The sequence below is a fragment of the Esox lucius genome, chromosome 11 (assembly GCF_011004845.1).
Source record: "Esox lucius isolate fEsoLuc1 chromosome 11, fEsoLuc1.pri, whole genome shotgun sequence".
NCBI classification, from domain to species: domain Eukaryota; kingdom Metazoa; phylum Chordata; class Actinopteri; order Esociformes; family Esocidae; genus Esox; species Esox lucius.
The window spans coordinates 51,255,906-51,275,237 of NC_047579.1; the positions used below are offsets into that span (position 1 = coordinate 51,255,906).

General features: G+C 41.5%; 1 protein-coding gene across 1 annotated transcript; it reads left to right on the forward strand.

Annotated features, from left to right (window-relative positions):
* The first annotated feature begins 1,941 nt into the window (after window positions 1-1,941).
* LOC105031080 (NLR family CARD domain-containing protein 3-like) lies at window positions 1,942-19,325 on the forward strand. Its single transcript, XM_010905297.5, has 15 exons — window positions 1,942-2,144; window positions 3,385-3,515; window positions 5,439-5,555; window positions 6,613-6,729; window positions 7,076-7,192; window positions 7,666-7,741; window positions 7,856-8,075; window positions 8,507-10,304; window positions 10,448-10,621; window positions 11,008-11,190; window positions 11,318-11,491; window positions 13,877-14,050; window positions 14,547-14,720; window positions 15,378-15,424; window positions 17,727-19,325. Exons 2-15 carry the CDS (start codon window positions 3,472-3,474, stop codon window positions 18,260-18,262), a joined length of 3,951 nt encoding a protein of 1,316 aa, XP_010903599.4. The 5' UTR covers window positions 1,942-2,144; window positions 3,385-3,471; the 3' UTR covers window positions 18,263-19,325.
* The last annotated feature ends 7 nt before the right edge of the window (window positions 19,326-19,332 follow it).

Genomic DNA, 19,332 nt, shown 5'->3' on the forward strand with positions numbered 1-19,332 from the left:
TCATGTTACTTACCTGTTGCCAATTAACCGGATTAGTTGTGAGATGTCCTACCAGGTTTTCTTTTTAGCATTACACAACTTTTCCAGTCTTTTGTTTCCTCTGTCCCAGCTTTTTTGAAAGGTGTTGCTGGCATCAAATTCAAAGTGGGCATATATTTTTCATGAAACAATAACATTTCTCAGTTTCAACATTTGATATGTTGTCTTTGTACTATTTTCAATTGAATGTCTATTAAATGATTTGCACATCATTGCATTCTGTTTTTTTTACATTTTACACTGTGTCCCAACTTGTTGGGAAATGAGGTTTTATTTTTATTTCATTCTGTCATGCATTGGGACCTGCATTTATCATTACACTGATAAAGCATGTTGCATGAGCTAGGCTATAGCGTATTAAGAAGGCCAGTAACCTCTATGTAAACATTTAGTGACTGACTTCCTCTTGCCATTTATTGTTCCCAGTGGGTAAACAGCAATATCTAGAGTTAAAGTGGACTCAGTAACACTGGGACTTGGATTTCAGCCATGGAGTCTAGTGGGCTAACTAGTGACTCAGTCAATGGTGGGAGTGGGACTGACTTGGACTCTACTTAGACCAGGGTTTCGTGGCTTGACTCGCACTCGAGGAGAAGTTACTTGGGACTAGTTCATTTTCATCAGGGAGAGAGTAAAAATGAAAATGTATGCACTCACTAATGTAAGTTGCACTGGATGAGAGTATCTGGAACACTGTAAATAAAAATAGTTTTTTTGGTTAAAACTTATCTTCAGCATTTGTCTTCAATGTGATTGATATGGGTTTACATGTATGTGTCATGGATGACCATGCGTTTGACCTGATGGGTTTATTTCTGTGCTGTATCAAGCCATTAAACTGTTATTAAAATCCTGTGTTAATGACTTAATACATGTTATGACACTATTAAGAGTCATTACAACAATCTTGTGTCACTTTACATGGAATACATGAATACACTTTATGACACTGTGGAAGCATTGTAACTATAAGAGTCGTATAGGTTTCAGTCCCAAGGAGGGTGTCTGGTCCTGCCCCTGACAGAGGGGACCCCAAATGTAAATGCAAAGCCTAAAATCAAGACTAGACTTGGATACCTTTCACCAATGATGCCTAGCAACCAACCGCTGTAAATCCAATTGTCCAAATACATTTAATACCCAAAAATCGGGGCACCATGTTTGAAATGTGCTTTCATTTCTAAATGGTTCATCAAGTATGGAAGACAATACCGCCCAAATTCCTTTGAGGTTCGATGTACCTTTAACATCGTAAAATAACCTGTTAATCATGAAAGAGCATAAATCATCTTTACACTGGTAACCTAGGAACCTAGTAGACACTTTCAGTATTGTCCTGTAATAATTTAAAGTGAAACACCTGTAATTTTGAAATACTGTGTTCCGGATACATAGCTAGAAGCCTTCTGCTTTATTAAGTAATGATATGTTTATTCCTGTCTTGTTATCTAGTATTGTATTTTGCTATTTAAGCCCATAGAGTGGAAAGAATGAAAGGACGGGTCCACGCCATCTAGCAATTCATTACAAAACTTTGTATAGTTATTAGAAACATATATATTTTTAAAAGCATCTCACTTGTGCTGCAGTTGTCACAAATTGCTTATAGTTACTCAGCCTAAAGCCTAAAAGAGAAAGCGAAAACAAAAGATGTATACGCCATGGCTAGGAGAAATTCCCCAGTAAAGTTGAAACCAAGAAAGAGCTTTGCTATACAGTCCAGTGTGTATTTTCAGGTAGCCTATTCGGTGTATTTTGCCAATTTAATAATGCAGTTTAACACATCCAAAGTGGGTTTTCTTTTGACAGAAAAATAACACCATTCCAACATTGTTCAGCCTTATCTAGTTAAATGTGTGAGGTTCAAATGTTTTCACTTTCATTTTCATTACTTTAAATGTGACACCATTATTTTGAAGGGAAAATCTAGGATTGCATCATTGTCGGCAAAACGGAGGCTAGCCAGTAATAGAGTTACAGGTCTCTAGTCACATCTTCAGAAAGGGAAGCTTTTAACAAAATGTTAAATGAAAATAATTTTTGAAAGATTATTGGAGAAAAAGTGACAAAGAAGAGGACTGGCATTACCACTGTCTATATTTCGGGTAAGTACCGCCAATTATTTCATGGATGTCAAAAACGCAAGTGAAAATCACTTTCGTATTAGACGATATTATCAGTTTACAAATATTTTATGTGATGTCAGTCGCGAGTTTTAATGTTCACCTTTTCTAACATCTCTACGCATGGCTCGTGGGTTTACTGCACAATCCAATGAGCCGTAGAATGTACTGTATAGAGTACAGTACCACAATCTATACTGCGGTCAATCTAGCCGACTTGAAAATACTCGCTCGGGAGAAGTTGTGCACGCGGTATACCATAGTATTAGTCAAAGCGCTCTGAAAAGTAGTCTTGCTATATCGGTTACATTTGTAGTATTTCAAGATACATTAATGGAATAAACATTTCTGAAGATACGATGTAGTAAGAACTTGTTTTAGTTTTTATAAATCTGATCCGGACCTCTTTTGAAAAGAAATATTAATTTCATATTGGGGATGATTTGTCCCGGAGGTGTGATGTTCGGATGTACCTGTGCAGGTGTTGTCACACGTGGTCTGCCACTGCGAGGACGATCAGCTGTCCATCCGGTCTCCCTGTGGCGCCCTCTTATTAAGCCTCTTACAGGCGTCTCACAGTGCGGACTTAGCAATTTATTGCCCAGGCCACATCTTCGGTCTTCACGCGAACCTGCAGCATGTCTAAAGCCCGTTCACGCAGATGATCAGGGACCCAGGGCATCTTTCCTTTTCAGAGTTAATAGAGAGGTCTCTTTAGTGTCCTAAGTGTTTCTAACTGTGACCTTGCCTACCTTCTGTTAGCTGTTAGTGTCTTAACGACTGTTCCACAGGCATGTTCATTCATTGTTTATGGTTCATTGAACAAGCATGGGAAACAGTGTTTAAACCCGTTTCAATGAAGCTCTGTGAAGTTATTTGGATTTTTGCGACTTATCTTTGAAAGTCAGGGTCCTGAAAAAAAAAATGTTTATTTTTTAGCTGAGTTTATATGACCTCCCCCTCACTACCTGCCTTCATTGCCAGCTGCCTTAAACAACTGCAACCCCACCCCTAACCCCCCCACCAACGGAAGCTGTGGTTATTCACGTCGATTAGTCTCTTCAACAAAAAAACTAAAGATAGACTTAGTACTTTATTAGGCTAACAGTCTACGTTTTCTGTTTTTGATAGACTTGGTGTGTTCAGAGTACTGCAGAGGTGTCCAAACAGACCTGAGATCTCACAATGGATGTGTGTTTGTGTGTGTGTTTATGTGTGTCAGCTTGCGTGGAAGAGGAAGAAGAGCCGACTATTGACACAAGAAGACAGAGAGGAGGAGGAGGGAGAGAAGTGGGCAACTGCCTCCAAGATGAGTCTGTCTGTGGAACATGTGACCGACAACAAATCTAAGAGGTGGGAGGAAAGACCAAGATTGCATCTGTGCATGTTTACATTTTACTAGTTTATATTGGCGCAGATATATTGAACAGTATCCAAAAAGGATTTTAACCCATGATCACTCGCCACAAAAAGATCTGAACTCTGGTACCATGTCAGGACAGGGGCAGGAAGTAAAGAGGCTGATCAGGAAGAGAAAGGCCCGCACAGTGGTCGATAGGGGCAGGAAGTAAAGAGGCTGATCAGGAAGAGAAAGGCCCGCACAGTGGTCGATAGGGGCAGGAAGTAAAGAGGCTGATCAGGAAGAGAAAGGCCCGCACAGTGGTCGATAGGGGCAGGAAGTAAGAGGCTGATCAGGAAGAGAAAGTCCCGCACAGTGGTCGAAAGGGACAGGAAGTAAAGAGGCTGATCAGGAAGAGAAAGGCCCGCACAGTGGTCGATAGGGGCAGGAAGTAAAGAGGCTGATCAGGAAGAGAAAGTCCCGCACAGTGGTCGAAAGGGACAGGAAGTAAAGAGGCTGATCAGGAAGAGAAAGGCCCGCACAGTGGTCGATAGGGGCAGGAAGTAAAGAGGCTGATCAGGAAGAGAAAGGCCCGCACAGTGGTCGATAGGGGCAGGAAGTAAAGAGGCTGATCAGGAAGAGAAAGGCCCGCACAGTGGTCGATAGGGGCAGGAAGTAAGAGGCTGATCAGGAAGAGAAAGTCCCGCACAGTGGTCGAAAGGGACAGGAAGTAAAGAGGCTGATCAGGAAGAGAAAGGCCCGCACAGTGGTCGATAGGGGCAGGAAGTAAAGAGGCTGATCAGGAAGAGAAAGTCCCGCACAGTGGTCGAAAGGGACAGGAAGTAAAGAGGCTGATCAGGAAGAGAAAGGCCCGCACAGTGGTCGATAGGGGCAGGAAGTAAAGAGGCTGATCAGGAAGAGAAAGGCCCGCACAGTGGTCGATAGGGGCAGGAAGTAAGAGGCTGATCAGGAAGAGAAAGGCCCGCACAGTGGTCGATAGGGGCAGGAAGTAAAGAGGCTGATCAGGAAGAGAAAGGCCCGCACAGTGGTCGATAGGGACAGGAAGTAAAGAGGCTGATCAGGAAAAGAAAGGCCCGCACAGTGGTCGATATGGCAGCAGGAAGTAAAGAGGCTGATCAGGAAGAGAAAGGCCCGCACAGTGGTCGATAGGGGCAGGACGTAAAGAGGCTGATCAGGAAGAGAAAGGCCCACACAGTGGTAGATAGGGACAGGAAGTAAAGAGGCTGATCAGGAAGAGAAAGGCCAGCACAGTGGTCGATATGGCGGCAGGAAGTAAAGAGGCTGATCAGGAAGAGAAAGACCGGCACAGTGGTCGATAGGGGCAGGAAGTAAAGAGGCTGATCAGGAAGAGGAAGGCCCGCACAGTGGTCTAAACGGACTGAAAATAGACAAGACTGATTCCCGGGGCCTGAGGACTAATTAGTGACAGTACAAGTGTGATTGGAGCGACCTCCAGTACCTCAGGCTCGGTGAGGGAACCAATGCTTACAGGTGAGACTAAGAATACTGTTGAGCGTTAGGAACCGCCGAGTGGCAACATAAAACCTTCCTCAGTCGGAGGATTGATCGATAGGTTCGTCCCAGGCTCGGGACGCGTGTCTAAAGCCAGGACGGAAGTTACATGATCTTGCAGTGGGTCAAGTTATGACTTACGCTACATTCCAGTGCCTGATAAACTGAGTTTAGTGTAATCTCTCAGAGGACTTAAACTCTAACAAAAAAGGTCCCAGGGCAAGTGTCAAATAACCGTCATCTGTTCAAAACTGAGAGCTGATAAGGAACAGGAGTTAGGTTAGTCAGGTGTTCCCACAGGTAAAGGCCACGAATGTTATGGACATGATTCCCGGCTGATATGAAATCATTAGCGCTAGATGTACATCTTTAGAGACTAAAGGTTGGTCCCTGTTGTGTTTTAGCCAAAACCACCTGGAGAAGGTACACTCCCCTGTACCCAGCTGTTTGTCCATGAAGAGTGACCACTCCATGGAACAGCCAATAAAGTTTGGAGAGGGAGGCATTTCTACTGAACAAGGGTAAGTAGAGTCGTTTCTGTCTATACAGTGTGTCCACCAACTAGGACCCACATTGGTAGAGCCGATGGGGAACGTTTTTGGGAGGAGTTGCCCACCATTCTGCTCTGATTGGCCACCGGGTTGGAGTGAGAGTATTGAAACTCGACAAATTCCTCTAAGTAATACAGTTTAATATCAGAAGTCTTCAAATGTGAATGGCAGTTGGTTTTTCCCGTCCCACCAATTTATTTGGTTGCATCGGAGCAAGTCAATTTCATGTCAGAATCAGAAGACACTAATTACAGGATGGGTTTCTACAGGTCTTTTGGCTACAGGGGGCTTTATATACTCTTGACCAAGTTGATTCTTTGTTACTAAAGGTATGAAAACAGAGGACTGGCGCCAAATGCTATAGCCATATTCCTTTGTTTTCTCCCACAATTAAATAATGCAACCAGCATTCTCACACATCTGTTGAGTTAGTTTCACCCAGAACAAAACTTGCTTTTCAAGTATCTCTTGACATCCAAGAAAACATTGACAAACTAAACTAAAAAGTATACTCAGACTGTAGCCTTGATAATTTAAATCAGTGTAGCCTAGCTTAGCAGCCATTGATTTACTACGGTTGTTCTGGATAGTTTATTAACAGAATAGGAAATATCCTTGGTCAGGATAAAGAATTTGGTCTCCCATAATGAAACAAATAGGCAGGACATGGTGAAAACAATCAAGGTATACAACGTGAAATTACACACCCCATAGTCAGACTTTTGTAAGAATGAGGGGGGATTGGACACCCGAAACCATGATCTTAACAAGAGCAAGACCAGAACTGGAGCATCAGAGAGAGACACTTCAAGTTAGGTATTTAGTAACCCTAAAGTTAGTTACCCATTTCGTTGTGTACAGCTCTCCTCACCCTCCAAATGCCTGTGTTCTCAGAGCTTTAAAAATCATATAAACTACTGTCTTCTCATTCTTTTCTCAGCTTGTATCCGCTGGGATTAGTAATATAACATCATCGTCACTGCAAAAAAACATTACTCTTTATTAGTCTTTATCTCTTGTGTTGAAGACTGATCCATCAGGAGAGAACAGACTCCCCTGTACCCAGCTGTCTGTCCATGAAAAGTGACCACTCTATGGGACAGCCAATAAAGTTCAGAAAGGGAGACATTTCTACTGAACAAGGGTAAGGAGAGTCATTTTGTCTATACAGTGTGGCCAACTAGGACTCACATTTGTGGTGCTGATGGGGAACGTTTTGGGGGAGGAGTTGCCTGTCACTCTGCTCTGATTGGCCACCGGGTTAGTGAGAGCAAGACCTGAACTGGTGCGTCAGAGAGAGACACACTGTGATCAAGTTCTGTCAGGTTAGGAAGCTAGTAACCCTAAAGCTAGTTAGCCTTTTTGACAAATCAACTTAAACTATTGTCTCCTAATTTGTCTCTGAGCTTGTATCTCCTGTTATCAGGGATGTAACATCGTCATCACGCGAAATAAGCAGTTACTCAATGTATGTCTCCATTGTGTTGAAGACTGATCCATCAGAAGAGAACAGACTCCCCTGTACCCAGCTGTCTGTCCATGAAGACTGACCACTCTATGGGACAGCCAATAAAGTTTGGAGAGGGAGGCATTTCTACTGAACAAGGGTAAGAAGTGATATATCCTGGTCTCTTCCTTGTCTTCACTGTATCATGTTTGACTACATAGTGGAGCAACCTTCAAGGATTGTCATCTTGAGTAGCTCATGGGGAGCTTTTGGGGCAGGAGTTCACCTACATTAAGGCATGCTGTGGCAATTGTAGACTTCGCTATCACTTGGCTTTCATCTTAGCTTTGATTTGATTGCTAGCTCTTAGCGTACAGTATTTGTCTTGCAGAATCGCTAGGCGCTAGGCACTAGCTCTGAGGCAATCAGAAAACAGGAGAAAAATGTCAAAAAGAGCTAGAAAGATTGTACTTTCATGACTTTTTTGGAGGGGAGCCCGGCTACCCCATACTATTTTATTCATTTTAACAGCATTCCAGAGTCAATCATTATGTTAACAAAATTAAACCCTCAATGATTGGAAATGAGCACCAAGTTCATCCCAATGCACTTTTGCCACCCTTTTTTCCACAGAAACCAACAGGAGAGATCAGAGATTCCCAGTGTTCAGTCTGTCAAGAGTCAAACAGACCTGGAGTTCATTTTCAGGGTGAGCTGTTTCATAGTTGATTTTTTTTTTTTAAAGCAGAGACATCAACCCAATATTTTTGGAGCTTGTTTGTATGGCTCAATTAAATTTTGAACCGAATTTTTCATGTTTCAGTCACTTGAAGAGAGTGTTGTCAGATTTGTGAAGAAAGAACTGAAGAGATTCAAGATGATTCTGAGTCCAGATCTCCCAGAATTCTTGGAGAGTCAAAAGGAAGAGGTGGATACTGAAGATGAGAAGCAGGAGAGCAGTGCCAGAGAGGGGGCTCTGAAGATCACCCTGCACATCCTGAGGGACATGAACCAGAAAGATCTGGCTGACACGCTGGAACAAAGTAATTTATAACAAACAAAGTATTTTAGTAATGTGCCTGTAATCTGGTTAAAGAGAAACCTGCCTGATGTTAAACAGCTACTACCGGTGTCCGCTAGATTTAACCACAGCTAGCTAAAAATAAAAACCGCCAATAGGGAAAATGTGCAATGTAAACAAAACATTACTCCAACGTGTAGGAATCCGATCTAAACATTCTGGTTGAGCAAACAGTGTGAAAAGAACCATAATGGCATTGCACATCTTCCAAAGGGCTGTTCTGAAGCTGCTGGAACTTAATCACAAATTATATATCAAGTACATCTTCCTGCCTAAAACACAAACTTGTGATTGATGGAAGGTTTGTGCAGACTTTGGATTCAAGTTTTTATGAAATCCTTAGTAGAAATATAGCTGCACATCTTGTAACATGTATGTCGTCTGCATTGATAGGTCTTGTAGATGATCCTGTTATGAAGAGCCAACTCAAACTTAAATCTCATCTGATGAAGAGATGTGAATGTTTATTTGAGGGGATACCTAAACAAGGAAACTTAAAACTTCTCAATAGTATCTACACAGAGCTCTACATCACAGAGGGTGGAAGTGGAGAGGTCAATAATGAACATGAGGTGAGACAGATTGAAATGGCATCCAAGAAACCAGCAAACACAGAGACGCCAATCAAATGCAACAACATCTTTAAACCTTTACCTGGTCAAGACAAACCTATCAGAACTGTATTGACAAGGGGAGTTGCTGGCATCGGAAAAACAGTCTCGGTGCAGAAGTTCATTCTGGACTGGGCTGAAGGAAAGGCCAATCAGGACATCCAGTTCTTATTTCCACTGTCTTTTCGGGAGCTTAATTTGATGAAAGGGAAGAAGCACAGCTTGCTGCAACTTCTTAATCACTTCTATATAGAAACCAAAGATTCTGGATTCTGCAACTTTGCAGAGTACAAAATGTTGTTTATCTTTGACGGTCTGGATGAGTGTCGACTTCCTTTGGACTTTAAGAACAGTGAGCATTGTTCTGATCCTACAGTGTCACCCACAGTGGAGGTGCTGCTGACAAACCTCATCAAGGGGAATCTGCTTCCCACAGCTCTACTATGGATAACCTCCCGACCTGCAGCAGCCAATCAAATTCCCCCAGATTGTGTTGACCGATTGACAGAGGTACAAGGTTTCAATGAACCTCAGAAGGAGAAATACTTCAAGAAGAGATTCAAGGACAATGAAAATCTGGCCAACAGAATAATCTCTCACATACAGACATCAAGAAGCCTTCATATCATGTGCCACATACCAGTCTTCTGTTGGATCTCTGCCACAGTACTTGAGCACCTGTTAAAAACAGACAAAAGTAGAGAAATGCCCAAGACTATGACTCAACTGTACATTGGCTTAGTGGTGTTTCAGATCAAACAGATGAATAATAAATATCACAGTAAAGATGAGATACATTGGAATATGAAAACCATCATGGCCCTGGGAAAGCTGGCCTTCCAGCAACTAAAGAAAGGCAACCTGATTTTCTATGAGAAAGACCTGGAACAGTGTGACATTGATATCAAAGATGCATCAGTGTACTCCGGAATGTGCACACAGATCTTCAGAGAGGATTATGGGCCGTTTCAGAATAAGGTGTACTGCTTTGTGCATCTTAGCATTCAGGAGTTTCTGGCTGCATTGTATGTGTTTCTCACATTTATCAATGACAACATCAATCTTATGGCTGAACCACAATCAAGAAAAAGTCTCACACTGTTCAGGAAGAAACATCCTGAATCAGTCTTCCTCCAGAGTGCTGTGGACCAGGCCTTACAGAGTGGGAATGGACACCTGGACCTGTTCCTCCGATTCCTTCTGGGCCTTTCAATGGAGTCCAATTTGACTCTTCTACATGGTGTACTGACACAAACAAGAAGCAGCTCCCAGACCAGAGAGGAAACAGTCAAGTACATTAAGGAGAAGATCAGGGAGAATCCTTCCCCAGAGAGATGCATTAATCTGTTTCACTGTCTGAATGAACTTAATGATCATTCTCTTGTGGAAGAAATTCAAAGCAACCTGAACTCAGGAAGTCTCTCAGAAGCTACACTGTCACCTGCACAGTGGTCAGCTCTGGTGTTTGTATTGCTGACTTCAGAAGAGAAACTAGATGTGTTTGACCTGAAAAAATACTCAAGATCAGAGGAAGGTCTTTTGAGGCTGATGCCAGTGGTCAAAGCCTCCAGAAAAGCACTGTAAGTACTTGGAAACCAAAACGTAACCATAAATAAAATGTTTACGGAATAAAGCATGAATATGTTTTTCTCAAATATATTTCGCTAATATTTTTCTCATTTACATTAAATATTCAAATTGTATTTTTCTACTTTTAATTTAGGCTTAATGGATGTAACCTAACAGAGAGTTGTTGTAAAGGGTTGGCCACAACACTCAGCTCAACCTCCTCCCACCTGAGAGAGCTGGACCTGAGTAACAATGACCTGCAGGATTCAGGAGTGAAGCTGCTCTCTGCTGGACTGAAGGATCCACACTGTAAACTGGAGACACTGAGGTCAGTACCTCAAATGTGGAATTGTAGGCGAAATCAGGTCAGTGGCTCTTATTTTGCCCAAAAATGGTTTTCCCAAATTGGGCCTATTTTGGTCTTTTCATTTTCCAGCCATAATCCCATCTGAATAAGGAGAGTCAAAGACTCAGGGACATGAGGGAAGTGATTATTTTGGAGAAGGTCGAAGGTGGTTTATGAATGTTTTAGATGCCTTATAGAGGAGTATTACTGGTGCACTCTTTTGATAAGATTGGTGGTCCATGGCAGGTCCCCTGTAATGTGGATTTAGTGAAACTTAGAACCATCTGGATCTCTGCTACATCTCATTGATGTGCTTTGATGGTCCCTAATGTCAACAATCATCTCCTTTGTTTCTATGATCTCTATAGGTTAACAGGCTGTGAGGTCACTGAGGAAGGTGGTGGTTCTTTGGCTTCAGCTCTGTTGTCAAACCCCTCCCACCTGAGAGAGTTGGATGTGGAGCTGGAGGTGTTTGACCTGAAGAAATACTCCAGATCAGAGGAAGGTCTTCTCAGGCTGCTTCCAGTGGTCAAAACCTCCAAAACAGCTCTGTAAGTACTTTGATATCAGAATCATATAATTTACTGACATTATTATAGTATACCAACTTTATGAAAACAATTATGTTTTCTGAACTTTTACAGAATGCACAAACTTGTATACATTTCTTTGTTATAGACTGAATGAATGTAGCCTCGCAGAGAAAGGCTGTGAAGCGTTGGCCTCAGTTCTCAGCTCAACCTTCTCCCACCTAAGAGAAGTGGACTTGAGTGAAAATGACCTGCTGGATTCAGGAGTGAAGAGGATCTCTGCTGGACTGGAGAGTCCCCACTGTAAACTGGAGACTCTGAGGTAGGATTTCAAAGGGAGTATATACAGTATCTCACAAAAGTGAGTACACCCCTGACATTTTTGCAAATATTTGATTATATCTTTTCATGTGACAACACTGAAGAAATGACACTTTGCTACAATGTAAAGTAGTGAGTGTACAGCTTGTCTAACAGTGTACATTTGCTGTCTCCTCAAAATAACTCAACACACAGCCATTAATGTCTAAACCGCTGGCAACAATAGTGAGTACACCCCTAAGTGAAAATGTCCAAATTGGGCACAAAGTGTCAATATTTTGTGTGGCCACCATTATTTTCCAGCACTGCCTTAACCCTCTTGGGCATGGAGTTCACCAGAGCTTCACAGGTTGCCACTGGAGTCCTCTTCCACTCCTCCATGACGACATCACGGAGCTGGTGGATGTTAGAGACCTTGCGCTCCTCCACCTTCCATTTGAGGATACCCCACAGATGCTTAATAGGGTCATGCTTGGCCAGTCCATCACCTATACCCTCAGCTTCTTTAGCAAGGCAGTGGTCGTCTTGGAGGTGTGTTTTGGGTCGTTATCATGTTGCAATACTGCCCTGTGGCTCAGCCTCTGAAGAGAGGGGATCATGCTGTGCTTCAGTATGTCACAGTACATGTTGGCATTCATGGTTCCCTCAATGAACTGTAGCTCCCCAGTGCCGGCAGCACTCATGCAGCCCCAGACCATGACACTCCCACCACCATGCTTGACTGTAGGCAAGACACACTTGTCTTTGTACTCCTCACCTGGTTCCCGCCACATACGCTTGACATCTGAACCAATTAAGTTTATCTTGATCTCATCAGACCACAGGACATGGTTCCAGTAATCCATGTCCTTAGTCTGCTTGTCTTCAGCAAACTGTTTGTGGGCTTTCTTGTGCATCATCTTTAGAAGAGGCTTCCTTCTGGGATGACAGCCATGCAGACCAATGTGATTCAGTGTGCGGCGTATGGTCTGATCACTGACAGGCTGACCCCCCACCCCTTCAACCTTTGCAGCAATGCTAGCAGCACTCATACATATATTTCCCAAAGACAACCTCTGGATATGACGCTGAGCATATGTACTCAACTTCTTTGGTTGACCATGGCAAGGCCTGTTCTGAATGGAACCTGTCCAGTTAAACAGCTGTATGGTCTTGGCCACCATGCTGCAGCTCAGTGTCAGGGTCTTGGCAATCTTCTTATAGCCTATAGGCCATCTTTATGTTGAACAGCATTTCTTTATTTCAGATCCTCAGCGAGTTCTTTGCCATGAGGTGCCATGTTGAACTTCCAGTGACCAGTATGAGGGAGTGTGAGAGCGATAACACCAAATTTAACACACCTGCTCCCCATTCAGACCTTGTAACACTAATGAGTCACATGACACCGGGGAGGGAAAATGGCAAATTTGGCCCAATTTGGACATTTTCACTTAAGGGTGTACTTACTTTTGTTGCCAGCGGTTTGGACATTGATGGCTGTGTGTTGAGTTATTTTGAGGGGACAGCAAATTACACTGTTATACAAGCTGTACACTCACTACTTTACATTGTAGCAAAATGTCATTTCTTCAGTGTTGTCACATGAAAAGATATAATCAAATATTTGCGAAAATGTGAGGGGTATACTCACTTTTGTGAGATACTGTATTTCTTGGAACTTTATAAGTTGACCAGTAAACTACCAGATTTTTATGTACGGTACTCTATCGCTAAAGATTCAATAGATTTTTGGGGTAGGAGTGGTAATGTCGATGTCATAGCCAAATGTCTAATCGGGCATTTATTGCAAAATGGCTACCTAATCATCCCTAGCTTCCAGTTGGCTGATTCATTCCCCTGTAACATTTGTGGGTTCTTCAGATTATCCAAGGTTTCTCTAATTGTGTGTGGCCCTAGGTGGCCTCATGAATGAATACGCTGTAAAACGGTATCCTAAATAAACCTTGCATTTTGCCAGTACTGTATACCCATATTTAATAATAAGTGGAATAATGATTGTTAGAAATATTTATAATAATAAGTAATATTTTATAAATGCTATTAATTTTATTCATGTCAATATTGAAAGGCAAATATTATTCCAACAGACTGTCAAGCTCACTTGGAGGGGCAATATGTCATTGTGAATTTCCTTAAGGTTGTGCACCTTTGACATTTTGTGAAATGTGTGATAGACATGCAGCTTTCTCTGTTTTGGCAATCTTTCTTTAATCCCCCATCAACATTTACTTCCCATTAAAAAGTTTTTTATTAATACAGGAAGATCAGACTGAGACCAAGTTCTGTTTGACATTTTTAAAACAATTTATTTTTAACAGTTTGTGTACTTTTGTTGTACTTTTTTGTAGAGATTTTGTAATTTGTATTTATTTATATAATTTCTTAGATTGAATCGATGCAGATTAACAAAGGCATGCTGTGAGGTGTTGGCATCAGTTCTTAGCTCAGCCTCCTCCCATCTGAGAGAGCTGGACCTGAGTAACAATGACCTGCTGGATTCAGGAGTGAAGCTGCTCTCTGCTGGACTGGAGAGTCCCCACTGTACATTGGAGATACTGAGGTCAGTTTTTATATAGTGGTATTAAATTATAGAATCCTAATAAATTATATTGGACCTGTGTACGATGTGACCTGTCAAAATTCTTAATAATAGACAATTTGCTGATTTTAAAATACATCTATAATATCTAATGAAAATGAAAATACCAACAGTACAGCTTCCTCATGCTCTTTTTAGGATCTATTTTTTGTTGTCTGTCAGTAATGTCCAATATCTTATTTTTCTATCTATTTTTTACTCCATGAAGACTATCTTTCTTTTTCTGTAATTTGTCATTTGTATTTGCAATTGAACTTGTAGGAGCTATGTTGGTATCCCAAAAATTATTTGAAACTCCAGTGATTTGAAAATGTGAAACATTTAAACTTTAATTGTACAACACATGTAACTTTGCTAGCTAGCTAGTCCTACCTAATTGGTTTGAAGGATGTTTGTTTTGTTGTGCATATCATGTGAGATATAAATGTTAACATTTTACATTCAAATCCCTGTGCAGGCTATCAGGTTGTCTGGTCACAGAGGAAGGCTGTGCTAGTCTAGCTACGGCTCTGCAGTTAAATCCCTGCCACCTGAGAGAGCTGGACCTGAGCTACAATCACCCAGGAGATTCAGGAGTGAAGCTGCTCTCTGCTGGACTGGAGAACCCACACTGGAGACTGGAGAAACTCAAGTAAGATTTTGTGTCAAACATTGTCCATGTGACATTGTGTGTATGTGTCAATGTTTTTATACAAGTTCGTATGTGTGTGTCTACTGAAATTTCTATCATAGTCTTGACCTGGTTGAGTTTCAGACCACTGAATTGAGGACATTTGGCCAGTTCTCACAATAAAATGTCCTTGTTTCTAGTTATGGCTAGGGTTAGAATTCTAGTTAAGCATTACGCATTAGGTTTAGATTTAGGGGTGATTTAACGTTTTGGAGGTTGGGATATGTTTTAGGGTATCAATGAGCTTTTTAAAAGTGGAAAAAGCGTATTTAATGTACTAATAGCTAATGTTAGCAATGCTACATTTGTGTGATGAAAATGGATCATCTCCTCAACACAACCTACATTGAGCAAATTAGAATTTTGTGGTTGGATTGACTTCCACTGCATTTGTCTGTTCATAAAATACCTTTTTCCGCCTCTCTAACAAAATGGCAGAGACTAAAATAGTAAGACTATAGACTACAGTACTAATACTTGTTAGAAGACGAAAAAGCAATTAAATGGTACTTTATTTTTGGTTCTCATTTTGATAGTATAACCTTTGTGTGTTTTATGTGTGTGTGTGTGTGTGTTTTGAGTATGCGTAACACTGAATCATGTGTTGTCTTCCTACAGTGTGGACCATGGTGGCGACTGCTGGTTGAACCCGGGACTTAAGAAATGTTAGTTCTTCTGACAGTTGTGTAAAAAACATTTAGATTTTGTTCAGTAAATAGAATAACACTGTTAAACTGATAGAAAAATTAATGGCCTAACTTCTACTGTAAGTCAAACATATTGAGCTGTTATTAAGATACACATATTTCTTTAATATTTTCTTACCCAAACCCCTAGCTATTTTAATAGATATATAACCAGACCACCTAATTCAACTAGTTGGACTTGTCAGATAAACTTTTAGGGACCGTACACAATGTGTTCTTGCACAAAAACATCAAGTTGATCAAACAATCATTCAGGGTTAGGGTTAGGGTAATGGTTAGGGTCCCTCCCATAGCCCCACTGTAACCAAAGGCAGGGCAAGGTGAGGACTTAAGATGAGAGACAATTTGTAAACAAACAACAATATTTATTCAGAAAGAAAACAACTAGAGGGGTCAGAGCCAAACCTGCTAGCCCAAAGGGATTTTACATATACTGGGAGAACCACACCCAGCCAAATCTGCTAGCCCAAAGGGATTATACATAGACTGGGAGAACCACGCCCAGCCAAACCTGCTAGCCCAAAGGGATTTTACATAGACTGGGAGAACCACGCCCAGCCAAACCTGCTAGCCCAAAGGGATTTTACATAGACTGGGAGAACCACGCCCAGCCAAACCTGCTTGCCCAAAGGGATTTTACATAGACTGGGAGAACCACGCCCAGCCAAACCTCGGCAGCAAAGCTTCTGAGGACCCACAGACCACCCCCCCAATTTAATCTACTATCCCCGTCCCAAAGGACCTGCGACAGTTACTCTGCAAAACATATACTCTTCATAGATTTTTATTGACAATTTGAAATGCACCCCTCACAATGTCTTAGCCCGCCTTTCCCCTCTACATAGGCCATCAGGTATTGTAAGATATTCTGTTGGTGGCCGGAATTTTTTTGTAATAATAGGAAATGTATAACTCAATCATGGTTTTGTGAACTTAAACCGTAAAGAATCTCTTCCTAGATATTTTGCATCCTATTTCAATCAATCAATCAAATGTATTTATAAAGCCCTTTTTACAACAGCAGTTGTAACAAAGTGCTTTTACAGAGACACCCGGCATTAAACCCCAAGGAGCAAACAACAGGAGTGTTGAATTTCAGTGGCTAGGAAAAGCTCCCTAAGAAGGCCGAATTTTAGGAAGAAACCCCGGAAGAGGACCCCGGCTCAGAGGGGTGACCAGTCCTCTTCTGGCTGTGCCGGGTGAGATATTAAGAGTCCAATGGGAATAATTAATACATTTATCTGGGCTAAATCCAGAGTCTATTTAAATTTAGACTAGGTCAGAAGTATGACCAGATGGACAAGGACAGGGACAGCAACGGGCCCCCCAAACCAGGTACTCCGCAGGTGTGGACCAGGACCTCATGTCCTCCTAAAGTTTAAAATGAGAGGAGACTGGGAAAAGTCAGAAAATGCATTCCTCATATCAACAACGATTTATAGTGGAGAAGGAGAACTTAGTGGGGAAGGAGAACAGACCCAATCCCCCAGCACAATAGTATAGCAGCGTAAGAAAAATTTGAAAATCTATTTTGCCCTTTATTAAGTTTATTTTCAAAACAGAATTAATAAACAAAATGACAAATAGTTTGCTATTGATCAGGATATCTGAGTTTTGACAGTATTTTTTGTTGTTTGCAGTTGAAGTGGTATGAGCATTTGAACAGCAACAGAAAGTTAATAAGACCAAATCCTTGAACCTCTGCTCAAAGAGGTTATTATATGGATAAAGGCTGTACTTTTTTTATCTTTCATACAGTATGGATGAAAATACCCTAGTTAAACTAAATACAGCAGGATACATACACTACTGGTTGGGAGCACTGAGAAAATCTTCTTGTTTTTGAAAGAAAAGCAATTTTTTGTCCATTAAGATCAATACAAATTGATCAGAAAATCAGAAATACAGTGTAGACATTGATAATGTTGTAAATAACCATTGTAGCTGGAAACGGATTATATTTAATGGAATATCTACATAGGCAACCACCACTCCTTTGTTCCAATGGCATGTTGTGTTTCCTAATCAAAGTTTAGCATTTTAAGAGGCTCATTGATCATTAGAAAACCATTTTGGAATGATGTTAGCACAGGTGAAATCTGTATAGTATTCAGCAGGTCCATTTATCACACAGTAGTAGCTTGTTTAGTTTTTATCTTGCAGGTGTCCTCGCATGATTCTCCTGAAATTAATTCAGGCTTACTTGAATTTAGAAGTGAACCATTTTAAATAAATCCTGTGTCTTGGTCTCCTCCACTAGATGTCTGTGACCTCACACTGGACCCAAACACAGCCAACAGAACCCTCTCTCTGTCCGAGGGGAACCGGAAGGTGACATATGGAGAGGAGCAGCCATATCCGGATCACCCAGAGAGATTTGACATCTGCAGACAGGTGCTGTGTAGAGAGGTTCTGACTGGACGCTGTTACTGGGAGGTGGACAGGACCGGGGAAGGGTCCTACATAGCGGTGACATATAAAGGAATCAACAGGAAAGGAGAGAGTTATGACAGTCTACTGGGAGGCAATGACAAGTCGTGGGTTCTGTACTGCTCTGATGACAGTTACTTTGTCAGGTACAATAATAGCCCCACTCCCATTGACATCCCCGCCTCGTCCCGGTCCAACAGAGTAGGAGTGTATCTGGACTGGCCGGCCGGCACGCTGTCCTTCTACAGTGTCTCCTCGGACACACTGACCCACATGCACACATTCCGCTGTAAATTCACCGAACCCCTCTACCCAGGCTTTTATGTTAGGTACGGCTCCTCGTTGTCTCTGTATCGAGTAGAATAACCTGTGACCTGAAGGGCCACTTCAAACTGCAATTAAGATTGGTCAGCGAATTACAGGGAATCTCCGTAACGCAGAGGTCATTGGCGTCTGTTACAGATCTCAAGTCTATTTTCAGCCTCTTTGTTATCCTGTTTGTGTCATCATTGCAACTGCTCTTATTTTATGAGCCGACTTTGACCAATGATCTATTTCACTGTAATTATGTTCAAGTACTTCCTCTTTAATCAGAGCAAACCTACTGTATAACGAATAAGAAAAACAAGTGTTGAGTCTGTAGCCTACTTTAGATTCATCTAAATGTTGATGACTAATCTGGTGTGTTCTTTATGCATTCAAGCTTGGTTTAGTCTGCAGGCACACGTGATTTACTGTTCATAGAGATTTAAGAAACCCAGCGCTAACCTGCAGATGATCAAGCCTCGTTGTTGCAGTCCCCTCGTATAAGTGTCATGTATTTCTTGGGCCAGGCCCTGTAGAGGGTGTGATGTGACTGTTGACTTTGACCGCTGTTGGCATTGACTTGGAATCAAACTCAGACTCAAAAGTTTAGTGACTCGACTGAATCACTGGTTGGAATCATATGTAAGATGTGAATCTCTGATTCTGAAGATCTCGGTCCTGAGATCATGTACCCGTAGCTCACTTGGTATAGGGCGGCGCTTGCAACGCTATGGTTGTGGGTTTGATTCCTGCGAGGGGAAAAGTATTAACATATTTATTAAAGTATTAAAATGTTTGAAAACATTAAATGTGAAAACATATGTACTCAATAAGTGTGTAATGTCAAAAGACCTTTTCATTTTACAATAAACCCTGGGTGTATTACATAAAACACATACTGTAAGTACACACTACTAAGAAACACATTTACCTCACCTTCAAATACACATTAAGGAAATAGTTGCATTTATTACCAAACAGCTCTACTAATTGGCCCTTTTAACTGCCTTTCAGGCAGCAGTTCATCCATTTTCAAAGAATTCTGCATTTTGTTCCAAATATATGGCACCAAAAATGAGTTTTAAGTATATTTGTGAAAACCAAGGAAGTCAAACATGTTTTGTTATTCT